This window comes from Argiope bruennichi, chromosome 2 (genome assembly GCF_947563725.1).
Source record: "Argiope bruennichi chromosome 2, qqArgBrue1.1, whole genome shotgun sequence".
Classification (NCBI taxonomy): domain Eukaryota; kingdom Metazoa; phylum Arthropoda; class Arachnida; order Araneae; family Araneidae; genus Argiope; species Argiope bruennichi.
The window spans coordinates 138,173,297-138,198,627 of record NC_079152.1 but is presented as its reverse complement, the minus strand read 5'-3'; the positions used below and the strand labels follow the sequence as shown (position 1 = coordinate 138,198,627).

Here is a 25,331-nt window from a genome sequence, read left to right as displayed (position 1 = left end):
AATCATGCGTTTTTATAAAATAGTGATATTTAGTTTTCGTCATTGATTTAGTTAGTTTTAGTGATTGGTTTAGTTGATTGGGGTGCAACTCTTTTTATTTAAAATATAAGAATCTCAAAAATATTTGGTTAAAAATGATTCACAGGACAGAGAATCCATATAAATATTTAAAATCTTTAATTCATTAGAACCTTTATTGGCTGAAGTCTCATAAAATATAATTATTTACTTCATTCAGACCATTTTGTTAGCAGATGTATGTCTGTTATATAGGTTTACAAAATAGCTGTTGAGCCCTTGTTAGAGTGGGTATCCTGTATATATCGAACCACATAGATATTTTAAAAAGTCATAGAAAAATTTTTTCTTTCATGTATTTTTTAGAAAATATTATATTTCATGTTTATTTCATTTCATATAGACACATGCTGATAATTATACTTTTTAAAATTTAATTTCCAGTAACAGTTAACTTAGTTTTTTAATTTGAGCTTTTATAAATGTAATGACAATCCATTTAAAAAACTAATTTTTCCCGTAAGAGAAACTTTTTCGAGCAGGTAAAATTTTACTTTTATTTTGAGCGAATAAATTGGTGAAAAATATAGTTTAAATATATATATTTTTTAATTCATTAAACATTGGATTTTAATTTATAGATATAGAAACTTTACTTATTTTGGTATCATTGAAAAGATAATTTTTTGAACCTTAATATGGTTTTGTTGTTATTTATGGCCCTTTACAAGCCCGTTGGCGAACGGTGGTGTGGCTACAGCGGACACATAAGTTTTCGTGGTCAGAGCGGACACTCCGAAACTCATCGTGGTTAGAGCGGACACATTTTCCCCCCATCTTAGAACAGATAAAGGGTGCAGATAAATAAGTAAATAAATACTTTTAAAAATCACAAATATAATTTAAAACAGTATTTTAAGTGACAAATCTCTTTCACGTGGGATAACGGGGTTTTTTACCGAAATTTTCGGTTTTCAGTTTCGATTATCAAATTACAAGGATAAATACATTTTTGACAATCAAATTTAATTATTTATATTATATTATAGTGCGAATGCATTTTAAACATAGCGAAATGTAATAAAAATAAAAACTTTCAGAGAAATATTTAAAAATTAATAGTAAGTAACAGTGTAATGAAGGGTATGAACGATTTTCGGGGATTTTGTGGAAAACTGTATTTTAGAGTCAAATAAATGTTAGAACAGGTGCAATTGCCATAAAATTAATTAGTTTCATTAATGTAAGTAAAAATAAATACTAGAAGTAAAATATATAAAACAGATACAAGTAAATAAAAGAAAAATAAACACAAGTAAATAAAATTAACTAACCTTTATTATAAAGGCATAAATATCATTTACCATAGAATTTAGTCCAACCTAATTACAAAACTTAAAGATTTTAGACATTTTTATAAATTGTTTGATGTTTCGAATTCTTTTAGGATGTTTTCAATTCTTTCATCCAATTTTACATATGCTTTTTCCCTTTTTATTCCAGGGTCGCCTAACTTTCTGGATTTCAAATTAAAAGACACTTTTTGTGTTTCTTCTTTTAGAATTTTAACTAATAAGTGGACGTTAGGCTGGTTTCTGCTAGTCATTGCATTTAATTTGGAATTCCACCCTTCAACAGAATTATTTGTCCTATGACGCTGTCCATATACATTCCATACTTTAATGGGTATATTTGGAGAAAGGCCTTCTCTCTCAAAAATATCGACTTATCTCTACAGCAGTGCAAAGCTCGAAACTACACAATAGAGGACATATGACTGATTAGGAAAACAACTCAATAGGTGCAAAAATGTCCGCTCTGCCCACCCAGCTCCTCTCACGTGTCCGCTGTAGCCACTGTCCGCTCTGGCCACGTAACCTGACGAACTGTCAGTGATTTAAGCCGAATGCGAAGCTCCTGAGGGCAGAAGCCTGACTTCTAGCTCATACGAAGATAACACACACATTCGCTTGAACATCCCTTTTTCACGGGGGCGGGGGGGGGGGCTCTTCCTCATAGATAAAACACAGGGTAGAGAACAACAATGCCCGCACCAGGACGCGAACCGGGGACGCCCAGATCACGGGGAAGACACGCTATCCCAAGGCCAGGGCGCCGGCTTAAACAAATGTAAAAACCATTTTTGTGCTGTATTATTTTCTGAAGTTATCGTGGTCCACTACAAATAATCGATTTTTTACACTTGTATTTATTTTGGTAAAAAATCTTAATCTAAATCAGCGTTGAAAATCGTGCTTTAATTTTCGTTCTCAATCAACGACTTTTTAAAAATTATTTCCAAAAATCCCTTTTAAGAGTTCTGAATGACACGTGGGAAATCGGAATCCCGGTACGGCGTCTGCAGAAAATAAGTGCATAGTGCTATTGACAATAAATAAATAAATAAAATAAAAATAAATAAAACAGACATATCATAGCTAATCAATTAAAAAATCAGCTTATTGCTGCTACTGGCAATTGGATTTCCCGAAAAGCTATCGCCAGAAGTTTGCGATAAGGTGGGCTATAAGCCCGCCATCCTGTTGCGTACATCCCACCGTCCAGATGTACCGTACAGCCCATCTATGATGCCATCAGAATCGCAATTAGAAGGAAGGGACCTGGAACTGTATACTCTTCTCAGCTGAAAATATGTTCATTCGCTTGTCTGATGACCGGCGACAACTATCTGGCATGAGAGTGATTCAGTATACAGTCGGGAAAACATATGCAGTATCACTCTCACGCCGGATAGTAGAATGCGCATGCTACATTAGGAATATCGGTTGTTAAAACATTCTACATGCGGCATCATGCTCAATGGCCGTACGTCCCTCTGTGTGCATCCAAATGGGTCTGGCGAATGATACATCAACAATGTTTTGTTACTTCATGTTCGCATGTTCCATTATACTGTCGGGGAATTTAAATTGCCTATCTTCGGTAAATTTTATTATTTACATATTATGTTTCAATGATGTTGTTGGAATATTATGTAGACTCTTCTGTTTGGGCTATTTAGAACTCTCACTTTTTCTTTTTTTCCCAACTCTTTTTTTTTTTTTTCCTTTGGCTGTTTTTAGCTTCTAGTACACAAGATTATAAAAAAAATTGAATAGCTAGTCCTTTGATAGCTATTTAAATTCCATTTTTTAAAAAATTTTATTTATGAGCTTTTACCGGTGTAACGCCACTTTTGGCACACACCTAATCATCATCAGAATACATCAGAATCAGAATACCGTCGGGGATAATTTTGTTTATAAGGACGTCAACACAACATTTTCTCAAACAGTCGCGATCCAGGAGTCTCTAGAGAGCTAGTATATTCAAAGTCTCGAATGGCTCACATTCTCTAGATCTGAATCCGATTGAAAAGGTTTGTAATGCTTTAGGGAGAAATCTTGATGATCGACAGTGTACTCGAATAAACAAGAATACCTCATCCATACAATGACTGATGAATAGAATAAATTGTCCAACAGCTGCTGGACAATGTTGTACAAAGCGTGTTACGACGTGTGGATTCTTGCAGTGCCCTCCGCCCTTAGCAATTGTCCACCAGTGTAATAGATATTGTCCGCGGACTCTTATCAAACATTTTTAGGACTTCAATAAACATTTGGCAACATTCAGGAATTTATTTAATTTTATCGTCTGAAAATAAATTTGTTTTTAACGAGAGAAGAATTTGCACTGTATTGATCTTCAAAAATGGGGAATATTATGAGCAAAGGATATGCATTAACTTTTGTTTTTCCAATGAACATTTTTGTTACAAAAGCTACTGAAATGTTGCAAAAAGTTTTTAAAGACGACTTTTTATTAAAAGAAATAACATTGAATTGGCATAGAAAACTTAACAATAGTAGAGAATTCGTCCTAAATGATCCGCACTCTAGTAGGTTATCCATTTCAATAAATGCTCAAGATATTGGTAAGGTCAAAGAATGAGTGCTTGACCATCATCATTTGGCAATAAAAGGAATTATTGAACTAGTTCCTATATCATTTTAAAACATTTTTTGGACTTTAAACACGGATACAAAACTTTGAATTTCTTCCAAATTAAAACATGCTCAGATGTTCTGAGAGATACTTTGTCAAGACGATAACATCAAGCTGATATACATTATTACTGGTTATGAAACTGAGATACGCGCTTTTGATTCAGAAATAGCTCATCCATTAAGTAACAGGAGCTTGTAAAGTGAAGCAAGGGTGAAACAGAACACCTCAATGTCACTCAGAACTCAAAGTAATGTTGACTGTTTAATTTAATTGTCTTGTTGTTGTGCGTTATGAATTCTTACAAATTAGACAATCAATAAATATTATTATTTTAGGGTTTTGAGCTGTTTGAATGAAGAAATTCGTCAAAAATATTCTAATATTTGGTGGAAAAAAAACATGTTTACTCTATGATAATGCATGTTTTAATAGAGCATTTATTATTTTTGAGTTTTTAAACAAACTTTTAACAAATAAGACTCACCATGCTCCTATTATTTACCTGATATTGCACCATGTAACCTTTTCTTATTTTCATGGTTGAAATTGTCTTTTCGTTATCTTTTTGAGTTAATTACTTCAATAAAAGAAAATTCGCTACGGACTTTAAATTATCTTTTGTTATTGTGAAAAATGTTGACAGAAGTGATTACAACCAAAGAATATTATTTAAAAGAAGATAAATAGATTATGACCCATAAATTGATACTTTTTGCTTTATGCCACCATTCCGAGCACTTTTAGATCAGAGTAATGTTGACACAAACAAGAACCTCATTTAACAGAAGAGATTCCAAATTTGAATTGTCTAAAATTCCTCACACATTTAAGCAAAATTACAAATTGTAAAATGTATTTTTGAACTATTTTAATCTGTAAAATTTAGAAATGTATGCAAAATAATATGTCCCTATTTGAATTTTTTTGTGTGTGAATTTAAATATGAAGAGAGGCTCTCATTCGAAAAAATATTTCACACACTTATAGAGGACATATTCCTATGGGGACAAGCATTTACAATTTTACTGTGCGGTAATTAGTTTCAGAATGACGAGCAACGTTCGGATACATTTTTGGCGGACAAGGTTTTTAGAAATAAGTAATTGGTTGCTATATACTGAGAAGTCATTTTTTTTCTTCTATTTATATATGTTGCATTTTCAAGAGCAAATTTTCAATAAAAGTCTTTAATATGAATCTTTTTTATAATCACCATTGTATGTAATAGATTCAAAATGACAATTTCAGCTTTTCTGATTAGTGCTGTTTTTGATTCCCTTAAAAATAACTCGATCCATTTAAAAGTTACAGAGTAAAATTCATATCTATTTAGTTTCAAATGTTCTAAATTAGCCCCGAAATATCTGGAAAACTTATAGAGGACTTATAGACAAAACTCAATACAAACAATCAAAGAGTGAACTATCTCAGATGTTTTTGGATAAAAGTTTATAAAAAGTTTTATTCCTGAAATTTTCTATGAAAGGCACATATTATCAATTTTTGAAGAACATTTAAGCCGCATTTTTTATTTATTAAATAATGCAATCGATAATTCACTTAACATTTCAACTAATGCATTGTATGTCGAATAGCAACAACAACAAAAAAATCGACTAAAACTGGACTGGGACCAAATTCTTACAAACAGACAATGAGGACAGAAATTCTAAAGGTTACTTTGTCTAGTTGATAAAGGATGTTGCATGAGTTATAAATAATAACTGAGACTATTGCCAGTCATTTCAAAATAACGGAAATTCATTACAGTGAAAGAAAATTGAAACAGAAAAGTCATAGGGTGAAACATATTATGACCGAATAATCTTGTATACCTATGTTAAGCATCTATACTCGTGTACACAAAATAGTTCACAAATAAATTAGTAAAATAAAAGTATCCTTACAATTAAGTTGTGAGTATCTGAGGTATTATTCGTATATTGCTATATAAGTCAGAATTACTCTCATTTATAACTGTAATAAAATTGTTGAAAATTTATTTATTTATTTTTGAACTATGAACCAGGAGTTAAATAATGCTTAATAGAAAAAAAACACTCCGGATATTAAAAAGGAATTTTATCTTTATTTTTCCAAAATTTGGAAAGGAATGTTCATTCATCCCAGCAAGGTATGGAGCCATGATTGCATGTTTATAATTTTTTTTTAAATTTAAACATTAGATTAGCAGTCCATCACCCTTCATTTTCGAATGAAATAAAACGCTACTTCTCTATACATTTTCTAAGGAAAAAACTCGCGAATTACGAAGTAATTATGGAATTACCAAGCTTCAACAATTTCCAAAATTCCGATTATTCTTATTTCATATGAAATCATTCCCTTTAGATATGTCATTAATGGTGGCCTGCAGCTCATCACTCTCCGTTTTCAGAAAAATCGAAAAAAAAAAATGTCACGCCACTATTCATTTTTCATGCAAAAAACTTCGACAGAGCTTCCCAGACATACTGACATCGAAAATTCTTGTTTCATATGAACACACGTAACAACTTGATATGTCAACAATGATTGCCTGCTTTCTTCTTGTCAATTTTGAACGATATTGAAAAATATAAAACTTCGCCAAATCTCTAAACACAACAAATTCAGCCAATTTTTGCAGCCAACCAGACAATTTATCCACTTAGAAGTATAGCCAACCAATTTAAATGTGCTATCGTTTATGATAAGTATGATAAAAATAATTCTTTTGATTACTTATATTGTCTTAAGTATGATTTTATTATACTTTGTTGTGATTTGGATGACCAAAATAATCTTATTAATACTAAGCGATTTCGGAGGTGATTGGTTAGTTAACCCGCAAAATGATGAAATCACAAAATCGGTCCGATTGGCTTCTCGGGGCTTTGTTTAAGTTTTATTTTTCCCTCTCTCAATATCTCTCAAAAGTGGAAGCAGATTAGCAGACAATGCTTGGTTACAAATTTTGAAATTATGAGCATCCATATAAAATAAAAATTGGTAAAATCGTTATATTGAATAGTTTATTTAATGTTTTTTACTGGGCAACATTTTATTACACTAGCTTCAAAATCACACTACTTCAAAACATAACAATGGATCCTTTTTTCTAGATTTCCATTTTCTAACTATAGATTTTTAGCTTCTTTCTAACTTCGTAGTATCTAGAAAGCAGGCATTTTATCTTTTTAAGCATTACTGTTCTATCATCTTAGTTCAAATTCCAGATACTGAATTTTGGACTAGATATTTAGAAAATTCTAAGATTATGACTCCTAAAATAGCATGAGTATGAATGCAGATTTAAAATTCTGTAGAAAGCTAAAAATATTTAAACAATATAACGAAATATATTTATAAAAACTACAGTTATATTCATACATTTCGTGGAGGTGCAGATAATATCTTGCTTGCTCCACAAAGATTTGCTTCAATGTTATCAGAATTTTGTAATTATTAGAATTTATTTTTTAGTAGTAATTGGCATTTACAAATCACGGAAACCAGCATCAAATCTCTGAGACAAAGAAAAAAAACTTTGTTATTTTCTCTTAAAATTGTCCATCTCTTATTCTGAAATTGAATCCCCCAAAACTGTTAATATCAACCTTGAAATTTCATATTTCTTCCATTTTCCAATATATTTTGCCAAGTCTTAGAGCAAGAGCTCTAAGCAATTTTTTCTGCGTTTTACGCCAAATGGTGAGCTTATGACTGTCATATATCTGATAGCTTTAGAGCGGTAATTCATTACTTATTACTACTTAAGTTTTAATGCCCTAAAAATTTAGAAAGACTTGAGTATAAGTAATTGAAAACAGTTCGACAACAAGAATTTATATATTTAGTTTTTCTTACACAACAAATAAAGGCAAGTAAAGCAGCTAATCTGAAAGAAATATCTCTTTTATCATCGTTAAATATGCAAAGGCTATTAAATAAGTTTTTAATTTCAATCTGCTAAAATAATTTTGCTTTGTAAAAAAAAAAATTATTAATTTAACAAAACACTACGTTAGAGAAACCTTTCCGTTAAGTTTCAACTAGTAAACCCTTTTTGATAATTATGTTTTTGAAATCGTTTAATAACGGGTTTTTCAAAATTCCGAATATTTTGAGTTTTAAGTAAAAAAAATGAAGTATTATTTTTCTTCATTTATTTAATTCGTTTTGCTACCTTTAAACTCCAACAAGAATATATATATATATATATATATATATATATATATATATATATATATATATATATATATATATATATATATATATATATATATATATATTACAGATGATTCTCATGGTTCCACTTCATTCATTCTGAATTAATAATAGCTCACATAAAATAACATTTTTTTTCTTGTCAGATTAAAGCAATTCTTGAACTTTTGATGGGATGCATTAGCCTATAAAAGCCTACTAAAAAATTTTTTTTTCTTATTTAATTTCTTTTGCTACCTTTAAACTCGAACAAGAAAAAATCATATAATCATATTTAAATTATATACCTAAAAATTCTTTAATATCATTCTGAAATACTTTATAATGTGAAATGTCCTTACATAACTTATGTTTCGAATAATTAATAAGTGATTAAAATAAGTTTTTTTATTTCCAAATCCAAGCTTTGAAAAGCTTTGGAAGCAAATATTCATTTAAAATTTCTGTAAAGAAAGTGAAATAAAAATATAAATTTAATAGATATTTTTTTTACTGTCCTATTTTTTTTAAATATAATAACGAAAATTATTACCTACCTTATACAGACAGAAACAAAAATCATGATACTTATCATTTCTTTCAAATATTTCCACAAAAGGCGAGTCACCATTTTTACTTTAGAAAACCTGATCTCAATTTATTTAAACTGATCATCTTATCATCAATATTTTTAGTCATTTTCAAGAATCAGATTCAGAATTGATATTTAAATAATATATGAACTTCAACGATTTTAAAAAAGCACTAATTGAAGTATAATGTTGAGAATAAATGAAGACGTTAAACGATTTTATCCTCAAATCTTCCAAAACAATTCACAGTTTTTAATTAATAAGTCAAACTAGCAGTATAATTGTTTTATACTACATACTTGTACAACTCTGGCATTTAACAAACCATAGTTTGCAGGTCGCTAGTAAAAGAATTAAACATGCGAAAAGTCACAAAAGATTTGACTTTCAAAACTGCGTGCTTCGACTCTTTATATAAGCCAAAACAATGTTTTATGCAATGACAGTCGTGTTCCTTTTATCTGAAATCCGATTAAAAAAATTAAAAATATTTACAGCCACAAACTTCAAAAAACAACTTTTTAACAGACACGCCCGTTACTCAGGAAACAGCTTTTCCCTTGCATAATGCATTCAGCGATTATCGACGAAGAAGAATAGAAATGAGTTAAGAAAATATCGATTATGTAATGGAAAAGAAATGTTTGTTTACCCTTTGTTGTTTATTTAGCTGAAGCGTGACACTGCCTGAACTAAGCTCTGTAAGTCGGAGCAACAGAGAAAAATAAATAGCATTTTAAACAATCTTTGATCTCAGTATTTTAGGAACATATTCTTTCTGCAAATACTCTTATTTTCTTTTGAAGTTTACGAATACCATTCACAAATATGCATAACAGAACTATAAATAAATAGCCACATGTTTGAACTAAAGCATAGAATAAATGTGTGCTTTTTATTTCAGACTGACTAAATAGCAACTGTGAAATATATTCTAATTACGAAAGTGAAATTTTATATATTGTTTAGAATTCGAGAAACTTTGAGACTTATGTTGACATTTTCCCATATAACATTCAAAATCAAATACTCTATGACATTGTAAGTCATGGGAAAAGTCTAAATTATCTGTTCTAACAAAAGAAAATTTATAAAAAATCTCTTTTCCTAATGAAATAGAAATAGTCAAATAGATATTTAATAATTTTCATTGTTTTTACTCTACTTTTTTGCTAATTTAGTATTAAGAAAGTAAGAGTTTAAATATGCACTTCAGTGATAAATGTTATAGCCTACGAAAATGCAAACGTACGCGAAAACGTTTTCAATAATGTGCAAGAAATACAAAAATTTTGCAAACTGCTGCCGATATTCAAAATAAAAATGCGTCTTAAATGAACATCTAGCCAATACAATATATTCAGGCTTATTGATTAGAATAGTTTAATTCAATTATATCAGCATCGTCTTTTGAACAACACGAGAGCTTTCATAAGACAAATGTCATAATGTTGAATGGAATTAGACGATGATTTCATGCATCCTCTTACATGTCCCATCAACGGAAAGATGTTTGGATGCGGACACTGAAGCAAGAGCACCCCTGTAGACAACACATCTCCGAAGGAATCAGATTTCAAACTTTGCCCCTGACGCCGATATCTTGCCTCCAGGTTACTTATCGGTTACTAAATCTTGACTAATCTGAATCTAATTACAATCTCTATACATAATGTCAAATTCCCGTTTATTTGCCATGTGAATTTTATGAAATTCCATACCCCTAGGTGGAATCAAACAAAATTTGGCAAACGTATTCTTCATTACCAAGATGGATCAAAAAATTTCTATGGTTTTCTAAAAGAGGTAAAATAGACGTAAAAATGAATGTTTTTATGTTTTTCCGCCATAACTCTGAAATATATCATTGCAAAAAATTGCTTTTATACCATCTTAAATTTTTAAAAATTAAAATATAATTTTAAATCATGATTCCTGTTACCCTACGGTAGTTTATAAGACGTCTAAAAATAGCCCTATTCGAACATGAATTCAACATTTGTAACCTTTTTTCAGAAGCTATACTGTGATCAGGGAAATAATGCGAGCTATTTACTAGTAACTACAATGAACTATAATAAACAAAGATTTATTCTAGTGTATGAGATTAGTAAAAAAAAAAAAATGCGACATAATGGTAATCCTGAATTTCATATTTCATGCAAAAAATTTTGCATCTTAATGGCAAAGAATCCTCCAGTCTTTGTTAGGAATTCAGATATGTCAAACATATCACAACATAACCCATAATATAAAGTTCGCATCTCACCATTCTTCGGACAAAAGCATTTTGGAACTTCAATAGGTGGCTTCCAAATGTTATTTGATAATGCTTCAAAATAGTAAATAGAAAATTTAGAACAGCAATACACAAATTCTGCCACTAATTATAGACAAATTCAAATAATAATTATTTGGATATGTTATGTGTTAGTCACTTTTTCAGTCTTTTATTTATAGCGAAAATGATTCTATACTAACTTGAAAAGAATTTTTGAAATATGAATGCTGAACTATTCCACACGAGCAAGTTTATTTATTTCCTGATCTCTAAATGTTGAAATAATGGGATGCTGAGATTTAATAAATCAATCAATCGAAGGAATCAAAAAAGGTCACTTTGATGGAGACAAAATTTAATAAAGTTCTGCTGTCAGATTTTACTAAATCTGGCTGCTCACGTTTCATGAACAAAAGAATGCTCTGTTGCATGACGTTCTTCAGACACTTTTGCTTGCCAATTTTCAGCATGAATTCAGTGATTTTATTATTTTTTTGTAAGATAAGTCTCTGTTAAAATGGAAATATTTATATTTTCTCTGCTCTTATTAAATTAATTTATTGGCTTTCGTACTTTATTCAGGTGTTTTGAATACTGTCTATGGAATCTATAAGATTCCTGAGCATGATGCTTGTGTCCTCAGGGTTCTGCTATGCGATGACTTCATAAAGCCTCTCACACCAGCTGACAATTCTACATTAGAAATGTTTGAAACTATAGGACAATTAAATGCAGTTTGCGAGTAAGTTCAACTTCTTTATTGTCGGAAGTCTCGATTTCATAGGTTCACTGACTTAATTTGACCTTCTTACAAACTGAATTTTAGATGTACTTATCTTATAAATTAAAACTAAAATAATTTTTTGAAGACAACGCATGTTTCATTAAACATTACAGAAAAAAAATCAAACGCTGCATTGTTCCAAAATTATTTACTTTCTAAATAGTCTACTAAGCTACCCGATTGCGTTTCATTTAATTTTGTAAGACGATCTAGATTCATTTTGGTATAATCTATATAAGTAATAAGCGAGTGCATGTGTTACCCGATTTGCCGTGGAAGTAGATAACGTGCAACTTAGAGAATAATGTTGTCTAAATTAATTAGAATTTCAATTAAGAACTAAGCGAGATTACAGCTTTTGATCATGATAGCTTACGAAAATATTATAGCACAAAGGTAAATTTCGCAACTTTTATAAAATTTAGACTATTTTTCGCCATAATTTAGATGTCATGAAAGCCTTTTATGAATTTTGTCATTTTTTCAAAAAAAATTTTTGAACGATCAACAAGGATTTGTCATCTTTGAATGTAATTCTCACAGTTTACATTGTTCATCAAATATTTAATTGCGTGATCTTCTTCCATTGGTGAAAGCTAAGGAAGAAGGATTTTATTTATTAGTATTCTTCTTCAGCGACTAGCTGGTTCATCGGTGATATTGGTTATATTTAATTTCAGTTAGATAGTTTAAACATAATTTCATCTCCATGATTGTCAGACATTAAAGACATATTATTTTAATTGTCTTGCTTATGATCTGTTTATTGATTGTATAAACTTGTCCGATGGAGACGAGTTTCCAACGAATGGTATCATTATCAAAAGCATGAATGTCCGGAGCAATTATTTTCTGAATTTAACGATAAAGTAATTTTACCTTTTTATTTATTCAGTAAACTATAAAAATATTAAACGGAATCGTTCATTAATTTTCAACAATGAAAGAAAACTACGCCGTCAAATATTTGATAAAACAATGGAAACGGTTTGAGCAATGAAAATATTATTGGGAAATATACTTTAAATACATGTTTAAAAATTTAAGTAAATCTAGAATTAAAAACATTTTAGAAAAATTAATTAGCATTAGTGAAAAGATAATTTTTTTGATTTTAGAACTGTAAAAAATCACCTTTGCGGGAATATTTTCTGAAGTTATCGCGAAAAAAAATCTAGCATGATTTTTTATTAAAATTCTAATAATTTTCAAATATATACATACATGTAATGATATTTTAAACTCTAATTTCAATTTGATTTCCGAGGTTTTATCTTTATTTAGCCCACAGTAACTTCATTCTGAAAGTATTCTCTTATTTCATGATCCAATTTCACTTTCTCTACTTAATTCAAGAGTAGCTTTGTAAAATTGCTGAATCAGCTAAAAGCCTAACTTTCCCACACTCCGAGTGAAGGGACAAATTCTTTTTCAAAAACCTGCCTTGTCTGCGCGTGTAGCAAAAATCCCTATTGAAATCTTAATAATATGTTAGCACTATGAAGAAATATTTTCCCTATCAAAATCTCGGGTTATACAAGACCAGGGATAAAATGTTCAAGAGCTTTTTACTCATTCCTTTCTGTGTCGGTCTGTGTTGTGTGTTGCTCGTCGCTTCTGCTGTAAATACTGCATGCTTCTCTAAGATGAAATAATTGAAGTTTGAATTGAAAGTTTCTTCACTGTCTTCGAAACTCCATTCTGCTTTACATAAAATAGTGCTTATATATCGCTGCGAGGTGTATATTTCAACCCACCAAAATATGTCAAATTTGACAGCTCTAGGTCAAGCGGTCAGACCTTTAGAGCAGAAACACACCCATTCATCGTTATTATAAGCTAATCGCAGCTGGTTCGCTAAGAATATTGATTTTGATTTCAGATAAACCGTTTAGATACAACTTCATTCCCATGATTCCGCCTGTCTAATATTAATCCCGTCTTTATTGTCTTAAGATTTATTATAGAAATGAACAATTCTAATGGAGGTAGCTCCATAATGTCATGGCGCCGTTAAAAATGTAAATATTTGGTTCATCTATCTACAGAATTTTGCGATATTATAACTGCCTTTTCGTTTTGTGAATTACACAATGTTAAACAGAATCCTTCTTCTTTAGCTTTCAACAGCGGGAGAAAATCAAGCAATCAAATACTTGATGAAAGAACGAAAACTGTTTGAATTTCTGGGCAACAATGCAATCTATTGTCGAAACTTAGATAAAAAAAATGTTTAGAAAATTGCCAAAATTCGTGAAAAATTTGCACGACTATTAAATTGGTATCATTAAAAAGAGAATTTTTTAAATTTTGAAAGGATGCAAGATTTATTTTTGTACAGTAATATTTTCAGACGTTATTGGGCAAAAACGCCGAAACGTGTTAATAAGTCACGACTTGATGTTTCAAATTAATTTATTGAGGAAATCATGGATATCAAACTCGACACATTAGAGATTTAATTGAAATCAAACGTAGACAATATTTCCGGCTATGCAAGTGATCACCAAGGTAGCTACTATACAATGAGTCAAAATCCCTGAAATTTTAGTTGATTTCCGATTTTATAATTTCATCCATATATTTAGAAAATCTCAGATCTACTAATTACTAAAAATGTAGCTGATTTTTTTAATCCATCACATTAGCGAGTTTCTAATCTAATCCACAAAATCATTAATAGATGTTTACAAATCGATGCAAAAATTACACTAATCCATAAAAGTATACAGTTTATTGTATTTCGTAGAATATTCACAAAATCTTTAGAAAATTTGACTATATTAACAAGTATCAACATCTTTTAGATTAGAACTGTTGTTTATCGCACAAGAAAGGGTTATGAATACATTTGCTAAAGAAACTACTGATCACCAACGGAATTTATATAATACAATAACTTTTTACCCATCTCATCACTTTTGAATAAATTCCATCAAGCAATTCATTCCCGACCATGATAACGATATTATCAGGTAAAATCAAATTAACCATAGAAAAATCAACACTATCAAATCTTAATTACTTTTTAAAAGTAAATGATTGTCCCTTATAAATAATTTTGCTATTCATCCATCTGATTTCAATAATTTAATGAATAAAAGACGAAATATTAATCAGTTAATTGTGGAATTTGTTTTTTTAAATTCCTTCAAGTTCCTTTTTTAAAGTCAAGCGATGAAGCTTCGAACGCAATACAAATAGTTAAATAGTAAATTTTGCAAAAAATAATAAAGCTACTAACATCCTTTTTTATTAGATAAAAATTACACATCAATGCGCCAAAATGAACTGACGTGTATATACGTCGAACATGCTTAACTGGTTAACTGAATTGACTTTTTTTTTTAAAGCTGTTGCTCTATTTAATTTTATTTATCAACAGAATCGCCTTATGTTTTCAATAAATTCAGTAAAGATCTTTCTAATAGGGCAACACGTTTTGCTTTTCAAATCAGATGAGTTCTTTGAAATTTTATTTCAATGAAATTTCATTTTTTTTTTTCATAGCGAGTTATCAAAATTTCGAATTTGTTTGAAAAATGCAGAAATTTTTTGTACGGAACATTCTGACTTGGACGTTGGATTTGAATTACTTAAGAATAGAAAATTAGCGTTTGATTTGTGCGTGCGGGGCTCTGCTCACCAACACGGTAAGTGATGGATTGGCTTGTTTTGTGAATTTTTCTTGCTATGATTTAAAAAGTGGTTTTATTCTTTTGCTCAGTATACTGCTTACCTAAAGGCAAGTGTCAAAAATTTGAAATATGATGCATTCAAGTTTACTTAATTTTTTTAAGAAAACCAGGTTCTGATATGTTAAAAATCCGACATCACAAAACTTTCTTCGAAATGCTCTATGAATCTTAATCAATTCCTAGATCATTTATGAAAACACGATGGCTTTAAATTTTTATTTAAAATAATCGGAATTTCATAAATGACCAAATAAATAACATTTTAGTTAAAATGAGTAGTTTGTTTAAAATAGGAAATAGAAAGTTTGTGTAAAATGAGCCACTTCTACCAATATTTTAAACAAATTTATCAAAATATTGTATTAAGACCTCTAGCTGACAGAATGCATGGTGTTAAAAATTTATTACGTGATATTTTAGTTTCAATCAACAGTTTCATTCCAAATGGACTCAATATAATAATCAATTCAAATAAACACAGCGGCGGTTATTTTTCAGCTAAACTGCTCGGTCGTGTATTTTTTAAGCAGATTCAAGGGTAAGTTGATAAAGACTATGGGATTCAAATATAACTATATTAGTTCAAACCTAATTAATGTTTTTCATATTTTCCTTGACTTCCTCTTGGCGAAAATTCTTGTTTTCAAATATTGGGAACTTAATATTTTTAGCAAAATGCAGTTGGGAAATTGGAACTAAATAAAAATTTATGCATAAACATTTTCAATAAACCAATATTAGGAAGGTTATTTATGTGCACAAAAGGTAGCTTTGGACACAAAACATTTTAAGTTGCTCAGTAATTGTAATAACTTTTCATTGTTTTTACAATCGAAAACCAAAAATATTCTAAAAGGAGTGTCTCCAGCATGGGGAATTCGAAATTTCAAGGCAATGCCGAGTTTCAGCCACAACTCATCATCTGATACCTAAACCTTTGCAAATAATTACGCTTACAAATGCAGTTAGTGCTCTTCTTGACAAGCTTCTATTTACCGAGATTGTATTTTGCTTCTTTCCAGTGTATATGATGGTGGAAGGATGCGTTAACAAATATTCCCATTCTGCCGTCGAATTCTGTACCGATAAAGCAGTCGAAACTGTAGGTTTGGATTTCAGCTTGGGTGACTATGAAAGTGAGTGTAGGTAAGTGCACTGATTATAAGCTTTAAAGATTCGCCTTGAGATGTTTAATATCAATGGGGTTCATTTTGAGATCATCAATGGGACTGAATAATTGCAAATAGCTGTTATAATTTCATTAAATTAATATAGCAAGTAAATTTTTAAATTTATATTTTATATTTGGTCATATATTTAATAGTAGAAAGCTTCAACGTCCGTATTTTTTAAAAAATGAAATTTTTATCTTGCATGTTTCAAATTTTGCTGAACCTAACACTGTATAAATTCCAACCTCTTTGTATTCCATTTGAATTGTCATCGCATGTTTGTTTTTTCATTCAGAAAATATTTTAAGTTAAGCACCGTTTTCCTTAAGTACACATTTATGCTTTAAATAACCAATAAAAAGCAATTTAATTGGCTTCTGCCTTAAATATAGAACATTATTAAAAATATTAAATATAAATGAAATCTTTCACACATTTTATTAATTTTGGTGTATAAAACTGAATTTGCATAATACAATATCGAAACCATACATTTCTCAAACATTTGATCTTTGGTTTGAACGTCGGTTATTATTTTCCTAAATATAAACTTAAAATTGTCTACCGGTGATTGGGCAATAAGTTCTACTTTAGTTGTATATATTTATAGATACTAAAGGTCATATAATTTTCGAAATCAAAAGATTTCGAAATTGTAATATGATATTCTCTAGGATCAATATGGTATGTACTTCAGGTTGTGCACTTGGTGTAATTTGTACCATCATTTGATGCCGTAGGGATCAGGTCATACGCTATAAGATGCATTAACTCATTGAACCCAAATTCGCTCCAAATTGCTCCATTGGATAAAGCTTTGCCTAAGATGTTTTCAAAAGTCGTAGCTAAATTCTAGGGCGTGAAAGATAATTCTCGTAAAGCCATTGTTATGGGAGGGACGATTCCATTCTGTTTTCGGGGATCAATTATCCCTGGTTTTGTTCACTGGAATTCTCGCACCAAACGATGTCGAAGTTAAAAATCATTCAGGAAACAATATAATAATTCATAACTTAGTTTCAAAGGAAATAAGTACAGAGTAATCGAGAAAGAATAATGAGATTACAAAATTGTGTTATGCAATATATATAATATATATATATATATTATAAATTTGTTCTAAAATATAAAGAATGTCCATTTTATTGCGTTTAGAATGGCTGGTCGTTAGTAGCTAGACAGTTCCAAGATCAGAATCCTCCCTGTTTTGTAAAGCATCTTCGGAATTACTTTCTATCTATTGTAAAATATATCATTGTTTTATGAACTTTATCCTTCCCTGCATTCGTATTTTATACAGTTTTTGGTAATGAAATGACTAACTCCAGATTCTATCACTATTGTAAGAGTCTCATCAAACTATACATAGCATTTTCTTTTCATAACATTTTTAAGTTTATAGTTGTCAATATTCATGAGTGAGGAAGAATTAATATATTATATGCTTTAATATTACTTGTTTTACATTTTTGTAAGAAAGTGTAAGACTGTACTACAGAAAGTTAGTGCTTAGATATACAATTTATCCAAGATAAATACAACCAATCTACAGCGGATGTAACATTATGGCCAAGTAAATCACATCTCAGATTTAATCTATAATTCCTGAATGAAAAATATTTATTTGTAAACGTTAAGCAAATAATTTTTAACTCGCAAAAAAATGAATAGGTTTTTGTTTTAACCATAAAATATTCACAATTTATTTGTCTGAATTTTGCCTGAGCGAAAATTTTAGTTTCAGATGCTTAGATATTCCTTATTAAAAAAGCCTATTTACTCGTCTCTACAAGGGAAACAAATGCCTTATATTTTATCCATTATTTTTTCAATTTATTTTCTAAAGTTTAGTTGCACAATGGATTTAATTTTTGAAATTGCTTTACTTTTCAGATTTCTTGGAGAAATACAGCATTGTCACATAGCAGTAGTCTCAGATCAATGCGGAAATATTGCTGGAAATTTATTGGAGAAGTTGGTTGTCTTTCGCGGAGAAAGGGATTTCATGTGTATCGGATACGAAAACGAGAAACTCAAAAATTTAGAAGAATTTGACGCTACCATGGATTCTTATGTTCAACAGTACAGAAATAGGGACTACGAAATTGAAAAGGAAGACGAAGCTGAAAGAATCGATGGATTGAAAAAATTTAAAACATTACACGAAGATTTTCAAGATCAAACTTCAAGTAAATTTCAACCACGAGTTCCTCCCGTGTCTGTTGAAGACTGTGCTTCTGTGAAAGAGTGCGATAGTCATAATGAACGTCCTCTCAGTCCAAAAATCTCGGGTAGCACTAAAAAGCCGTCACCGTGCTCCTGTTTGTCGCATCAAGAAATTTTACATTCAAATATGCCTCAATACGCAGCTGAGGATTCGAAACGATTTTATGAGCAACAGAATGACAGAGTTTTATCTAATGAAAACTATGCCTGTGAAATGAAGGCGTCGTTTCTTTTGACAGGAATTCTCTCAAATAGTGAAGATTGTCATCTTGTATTTGGCGAAGCGGATATATTATGGGATGCCTATTCTCCCTTGAAAGATGTATTCTGTGCATGGATGGTGAATGAGGCTGCACCGACCCATCTTTTCAACTGTTCGATTCTAATTGATGATTCTGTACTGGTGAGAGAAGTTTGTAAAAGAAAAATGGAATGCGACTTGCCTTTCAAAGCTATTCTTGCTGTGTATGAAACTGTGAACGAAAGAGAAGTTAAGAGAGTAGCGGAACTGAGCATACACAGTCTCCTAAAATATTCTCCCACACATGAAAGAAGCCTGGACAAGGTGATCAATTTCTTTAAAAAGCATGAGCACGATATTCGATACTCATGTTCAGAGCAGCTTGAAGAACAGATCCATTCTACAAGCAGAAAAGGACTCGTGCCATCGGATATCAATATGCATGGCACGATAAATGAAAGTTTTGGTCAGAAATACAATTTTTACGATCCTGAATACCCAGAATACCCCATAGATACCGAAATACACTTGCTATCTGGAAATAATCTTGAAAGTGAAATGGAAATTGAGGATAAATTCCCACCTCAGAATGATGAGGGAAATTTGAACCCCTTCTTAAACGATGAAATATTCTCCGAAAAGAATTTGAAGGAACCCTTTACTCTGTATCCTTCTGCATCGTCAGAACTTTCATCCCAATCATACCGGCCATATGAGCTGTTTCGTCCTCGTCTGGGTGAAACGTCGGAAAATGGAGACCAAGATTTAGGAATAAAAGATGTTCCAGAAAGTGACACGATCCCAGATATGCTATCATTTGAAGATTATATGCAAAATGGTTATCTGGATACTGAAGAAATTTGCCCAGCACTGCCAGAAAATGTTTCAAAACTCACTAACAAGCTTGACAAGAAAAAATATATGTACATTTCTAAGAGGGAAGATGTTTCGTTAAGGAAAGCCGGAGAATCGGAGGATACCAACACAGACGATCAACAAAATGAAGAAATCTATACTGTAACTACAAGTTCTGAAATAGAAACGACTAGCGGACCCGATGATATGATAGTGTATGAATATGAAACTGCACAAAGTCTAGAAGAAGATCCTCATATTTCGAATACAAGACATGATTTTGCTGAAGTTCCACAAAGGAATGATATGAAGAGTTTGAAGTTTGGAAAGGACTCTGCTATGAAATCTACAAAGGCTAGAAGTTCAAGAATTGATTTTATAAAATTGATCTCTGATTATCAAAATAATAAGTACTCGTTTCCTGATAAATTTGCCGAAGCTTCAACCAACCGTAAGGCAATTCCTGAAGAAAAGGAATTTTCACCGAAATCAAAAAATTTTTCTAAAAGATCAGATAAAAAAGATTCAATTAAAATGAGGGAAAAATTCATCAATACTTTCGAAATATTGGCAAAAATTAAAATGGATTTGAGGAGGATACTTCAGATGCTCAACGAAACTGGAATGAAAAACAGCAAAAGTACAAGTCCGGGAAAATACGAATTATAAATAACGGTTCTTCTCGTCTTTCAGAAATGCATATCTTAAACATTTATCCAACAGAGTACCAATAATGACTGACGAGTCGAATTGTTTTTACTGTTATTTTAAAGACATCTTATTGGTCTGTTCATTCTTTTTAATCTGTAGGATTATTAACATTATAGGTTTTCTAACTTATTTTCTCCTTTGTTTCCTTCTACAGATTTCTTATTTGTCAATAAAATTATCTGTATTTGTATTAATAATTCTTGTTTATAATAAATGAACTGCCGCCAATAAATATGGCAAACTTTTATCGCTGCGTAACATTTTTTAATGCTTTATAGTAACAAGCTTAGATGCAAATACGCGAGAATGATTCCATTGCCCAAAAAATGAGAGCAGTTCTTAATCTCGGAGTATTGGATATTTATTTCTAAAACAAATTTACCAAGTATTAATGTGAATCGTAATGATACTACAAGAGTCTTCTCCCAATACCTAACTAAATTTGAATGATTGAAGATAATTTCCGGCGTATTTTGAACTAACAATTGAGTCAGCTGCCAATGTTTTAAATAAATGTGATGTAGGACAGCACTCATTTATTCATCCTATTTAGAATGTTAGAGGCGTACGAAGTTTTGCGCTTTCTTTTCAATACCATTTCAATGTTTCTCCTATTTTGGCTACAAATGGAATATGAAGGTCTTTCATAACGTAAAAACCGATAGCTCGAATTTGCATGATATGCGATATACAAAGGGGTCAAAATGTGAAATAAAAAAGGATGAAACATTCAAGATGTATATTTCTGGAAATAGTAAGCAGTCCATTTTTTTCTCGACCTCATTTTGGAAAGCATAAATAACTGCTTCCGCCCATCACCACTCATTTTCAAACTCTACAAGCAGATATGAAAAAAAAAAATTGCATTCATAATATATTAAGAAATCACAAATAGCTAGATGTAGTTCATTTAAGAATTAAGCTTTTAGGCAATGCATCTGCATTCATATTACAATAACTCAACGACTACTTCTGAACTTTTCAAGCGGAAACATTAAGTGCATAATCATTTGAGAATATAAATGCTTATTTTAGTTCTTAAAGAGAAAGATATAATTGCATCTTGTCAAAAACATTTCTCTCTAACTACTAGTTTTTAAGATTATTAAAAAACAATTATTCTCCGCCTTGAAGGGTTCCCGAGAGGCGCTTTCAGAATGTAGAAGTCAAAAACTGCATTGGCGAAACCGCCATTTTTCGCATGCTTGATACAACGCATTATATTTAAACTTTCATACGGCGCATGGGCAATAGAATATCACTTTTTTTTAATTCAAAAATTTGGTCTATAGGAAGTGGTTTCTGTGATCTCGTATTTACCTGAAGAAACTTTGATGAATATATATATATATGGGTTTTCCAGAATCGGCCTAAAAGTTTTCCTAATCGGCCGCTTGTAGTTACAAAATCCAAAACCAAATTTGATACTATTCACGTCATTACGTTTTTGATTTATCGCATTTACGTGATTCTGAAAATACAAACCGACAATCGGCTTCTTTTTGGATTTGGATAAAATTTTATAAGTGTCCACACTGAGATGGCAAATCTGTGTATCGAATTTATTTATTTAGCTTTCTTCGCTTTGAAGTGATCGTGATAATATACATTTATGAACAGCCGCACAGACTGACTTCCTTCGAACGGATTTTGCTAAAAATTTGATAGAAATCTACAAATTCGGTGTAAAGACAGTATATCGAATTTCATCTGTCCAGCTCAAAGCATTTTTGAGTCATCTTTGTCACAAAGAGTCCAAAAGCGGGTTTTTCAAACTCGGGGAGGTCTGAAACGTTTAGATTCATTCAAATCTCGAGTTTGAATTTTTTGGCTGTTTCAATCATTTCGCTGTACTTCGTATACGAGGAAGTAAAATAAACTATTGCGTAACATTTAGATTTCCTGAAATTTCCTTTTTTCTTAAGCGCATATTTTTAAATTTTCGACTATCAGCTTGTTTATATATATTAACGTACAGTACCATCCTGAACTCGCTTGCCAGAAATTCATCTCGTGAAATGGCGAAAACTGTATTCGGGTGTAAGTTGGGTCTCTTCAACACTTGGCAGGTGTCAAAAAATATATGCTTCTTTTTTCTTTAGCATAACCATAAAAAAAACCCATTTCCGGTCCAGTACAGAAGGACCGCATCTGGCAAACGCTCTTTTGTAGCATTTAAGTATTGTAACCCTAGAAATTCTCTCAATGTTAATGTATAGATCGAAAGTTTTAATGACATGGTGGAATACGGGGTATTCGTTTAATCCACATCTCAAACATAATTGCACTCTTTTGTGATTGTCAGTCTTGATGAGAACATCATTGATGTGCTCTCTTGGTGGAAATTGTACTGCAACAAGTGCTGGAATTTTTAATGGATAAGTTTTAGAACTCGAAAATGTTTGAAAATCCTCTAGAGGAGAAGTGATTGTTCACTTCATTTAATAAAATCGCCTGTTAGGAAAATGATGGTTATCATAATCGTCCACATCTGAATGTACTTAATTTAGGGGTATGATTGGGAAATGTATAAAAAATTGTCATAATTTGCCTGTTGTTGAGTACAATAAATTAGATAGTATTTTTTCGAGAGACTGATTTCGATACGTTAAGCACAGACTACTATGAGATATGCATCAGGCCTCCGAAAGTTGGAAACATTTCTCTTGCAAGATGACTGTCAATTGTAAATCGAATTTTATATTGCAACACTTGATCTAACCCGGCAATTGAAACAGCTAGCTGACTATCATGGTATTTTATGCTTGCTTTTGGTTTATCATTAAATATTATCCAAGGATTCTTTATGGATCATAACACTTTAAGGTAGAACAATGCCTCAACTCCTTAAAGATGAATTTAAGGCTATTATTCAACTTTATAGAGGAAAGCTTTTGTGATGTACCACTGTATTTTCTTTAAATCTTATTGCTTCGTTCAAAAAATAATAATAGGCATCAGGCATGCAAAAGGATACAAATGGCTCTACAAATAAATTTATGGTGGCTGAAAACACTCTTTCCGCTTATGTTGATTTGCAGAGAAAGAACTGCGTACATTTTACTAATTAGAAGTTATAGAATTATCTCTCATGACCCTTTGAAGTAAAAAAAGAGTTAGAGATTATCGTTGAAACAGGAACTAGCAATATAAAAGAGTTTAAAAAATCTCTTCGCTGATACAAGCAATAGAATATAATTGTAAAATGGATTACAAAACTTTTTAGTACGGAACTACTTAGTACGTTTGGAATTTTAAACAGCAAAATTATTACAATCATTAAATCAAAAAATGCTTGAAACGAAATGTCTTGAAATTAATTTGAAAGTATGAAGTTAGTATGTGTATCAACAATGGCTATTATCGTCTGTTTTCGGATGTAGACATCGTGTAAATTCGTGAAAAGACACACGCTATAAAAAGTCATAACAGAAAAAGAATTTTCGGCCCATTTACAGTTTCAGAACAGTATCACTGATGCGGTTCAATCCATATTTATGTTTCCAAAGTTTTAAGCAAAAAGAAGTAGTACAACAAATCGTAGAAGAGAATCAACAATGAGAAAAGATTAAAATAGAAGAACCATAGAGGCGGCTACAGGATGTGACAGAGGGGATTAGTAAGGGTAGAATTCTTTATTGCTTGAAAAGAAACAAGGAGATTGGTTTTATTAATGTAAAACATCATTTCCCATCTGCAATTACAATAATTCAGAATAAACATGAAATAAGAATTTATTTTTTATAAGGATAAAATACAAAATCTTTTTGAAGATTGAATAGTATTTGTAATTTTTTAGTGGAATTCTTTTTAAGTTCTATTTAGTTTTATTTCTCTTATTCCTAAAATAATCTTATTTTCATAAAATATAAAATAAAATGGATCTGATTAAAATATTACAGTTTTGAAATACTTTTTATTTGTGTGGTTCCAAGAAATTCGTTAATGAAAAAAGTAGAATGGAAGAAAATAAAATCATCAACAACAAACCTTTATTTCATGCAAGATTTATAATTTTACTGATCTTCTGGAATCCTAAATTTTGCATGACATAGATATAATATTTTACAGTTAACTAACGTTCTAATTCTGCATTTCTTTGTACTTATAAAACAAATATTTGCTTTCTATTTATGCTTTCTTAAAATTGAAAATCTACGATTTTAACAACAACAACAAAAAAAAACTTTAGGCTCTACATGAACGCCGTCCACGACTACATCCGGAGGAATTAAATATTTTTCAATTAGACTGAAACATTTTTAGTAAACATGTCATCATGATAACAGCTTTTACCGACCATTAAATCAATCAACCATCGAACCACTGCCATTTCCTTTTAACTACAACATTTTGCAAAAGCTCTTGCTTCACGAATTGGTCGCTGTAAAAATATGAAACAAAAATGGAGGAAATTAATATTTGTATTATATTGCTATAGAGTCCATTTTGACTTCACATTTTCGAAACCGACTTTGAGTCTTTCTGAAGTTGGTTTTAGGAATATAATTAATAAAAGGTAAACCATGATTTCATATCTAGGATTCGCGATC

The 25,331-nt window shown here is 30.7% G+C and overlaps 2 protein-coding genes across 2 annotated transcripts in view; one reads left to right on the top strand and one right to left on the bottom strand.

Moving 5' to 3' along the window:
• The window catches only part of LOC129960542 (glutamate-gated chloride channel-like), a 50,909-nt gene extending 42,042 nt beyond the window's left edge, over positions 1 to 8,867 (bottom strand). Inside the window, exon 1 of the mRNA XM_056074034.1 lies at positions 8,775 to 8,867. Coding sequence (XP_055930009.1) covers positions 8,775 to 8,848 — 74 coding nt within the window. The 5' untranslated portion in view covers positions 8,849 to 8,867. The remainder of the gene's footprint in view (positions 1 to 8,774) is intronic.
• A 2,554-nt stretch (positions 8,868 to 11,421) lies between these two features.
• LOC129989195 (uncharacterized) lies at positions 11,422 to 21,010 on the top strand. Its single transcript, XM_056097576.1, has 5 exons — positions 11,422 to 11,587; positions 11,674 to 11,833; positions 15,386 to 15,528; positions 16,596 to 16,719; positions 18,639 to 21,010. The coding sequence occupies exons 1-5, from the start codon at positions 11,434 to 11,436 to the stop codon at positions 20,734 to 20,736; spliced, it is 2,679 nt and encodes an 892-aa protein (XP_055953551.1). The 5' UTR covers positions 11,422 to 11,433; the 3' UTR covers positions 20,737 to 21,010.
• The last annotated feature ends 4,321 nt before the right edge of the window (positions 21,011 to 25,331 follow it).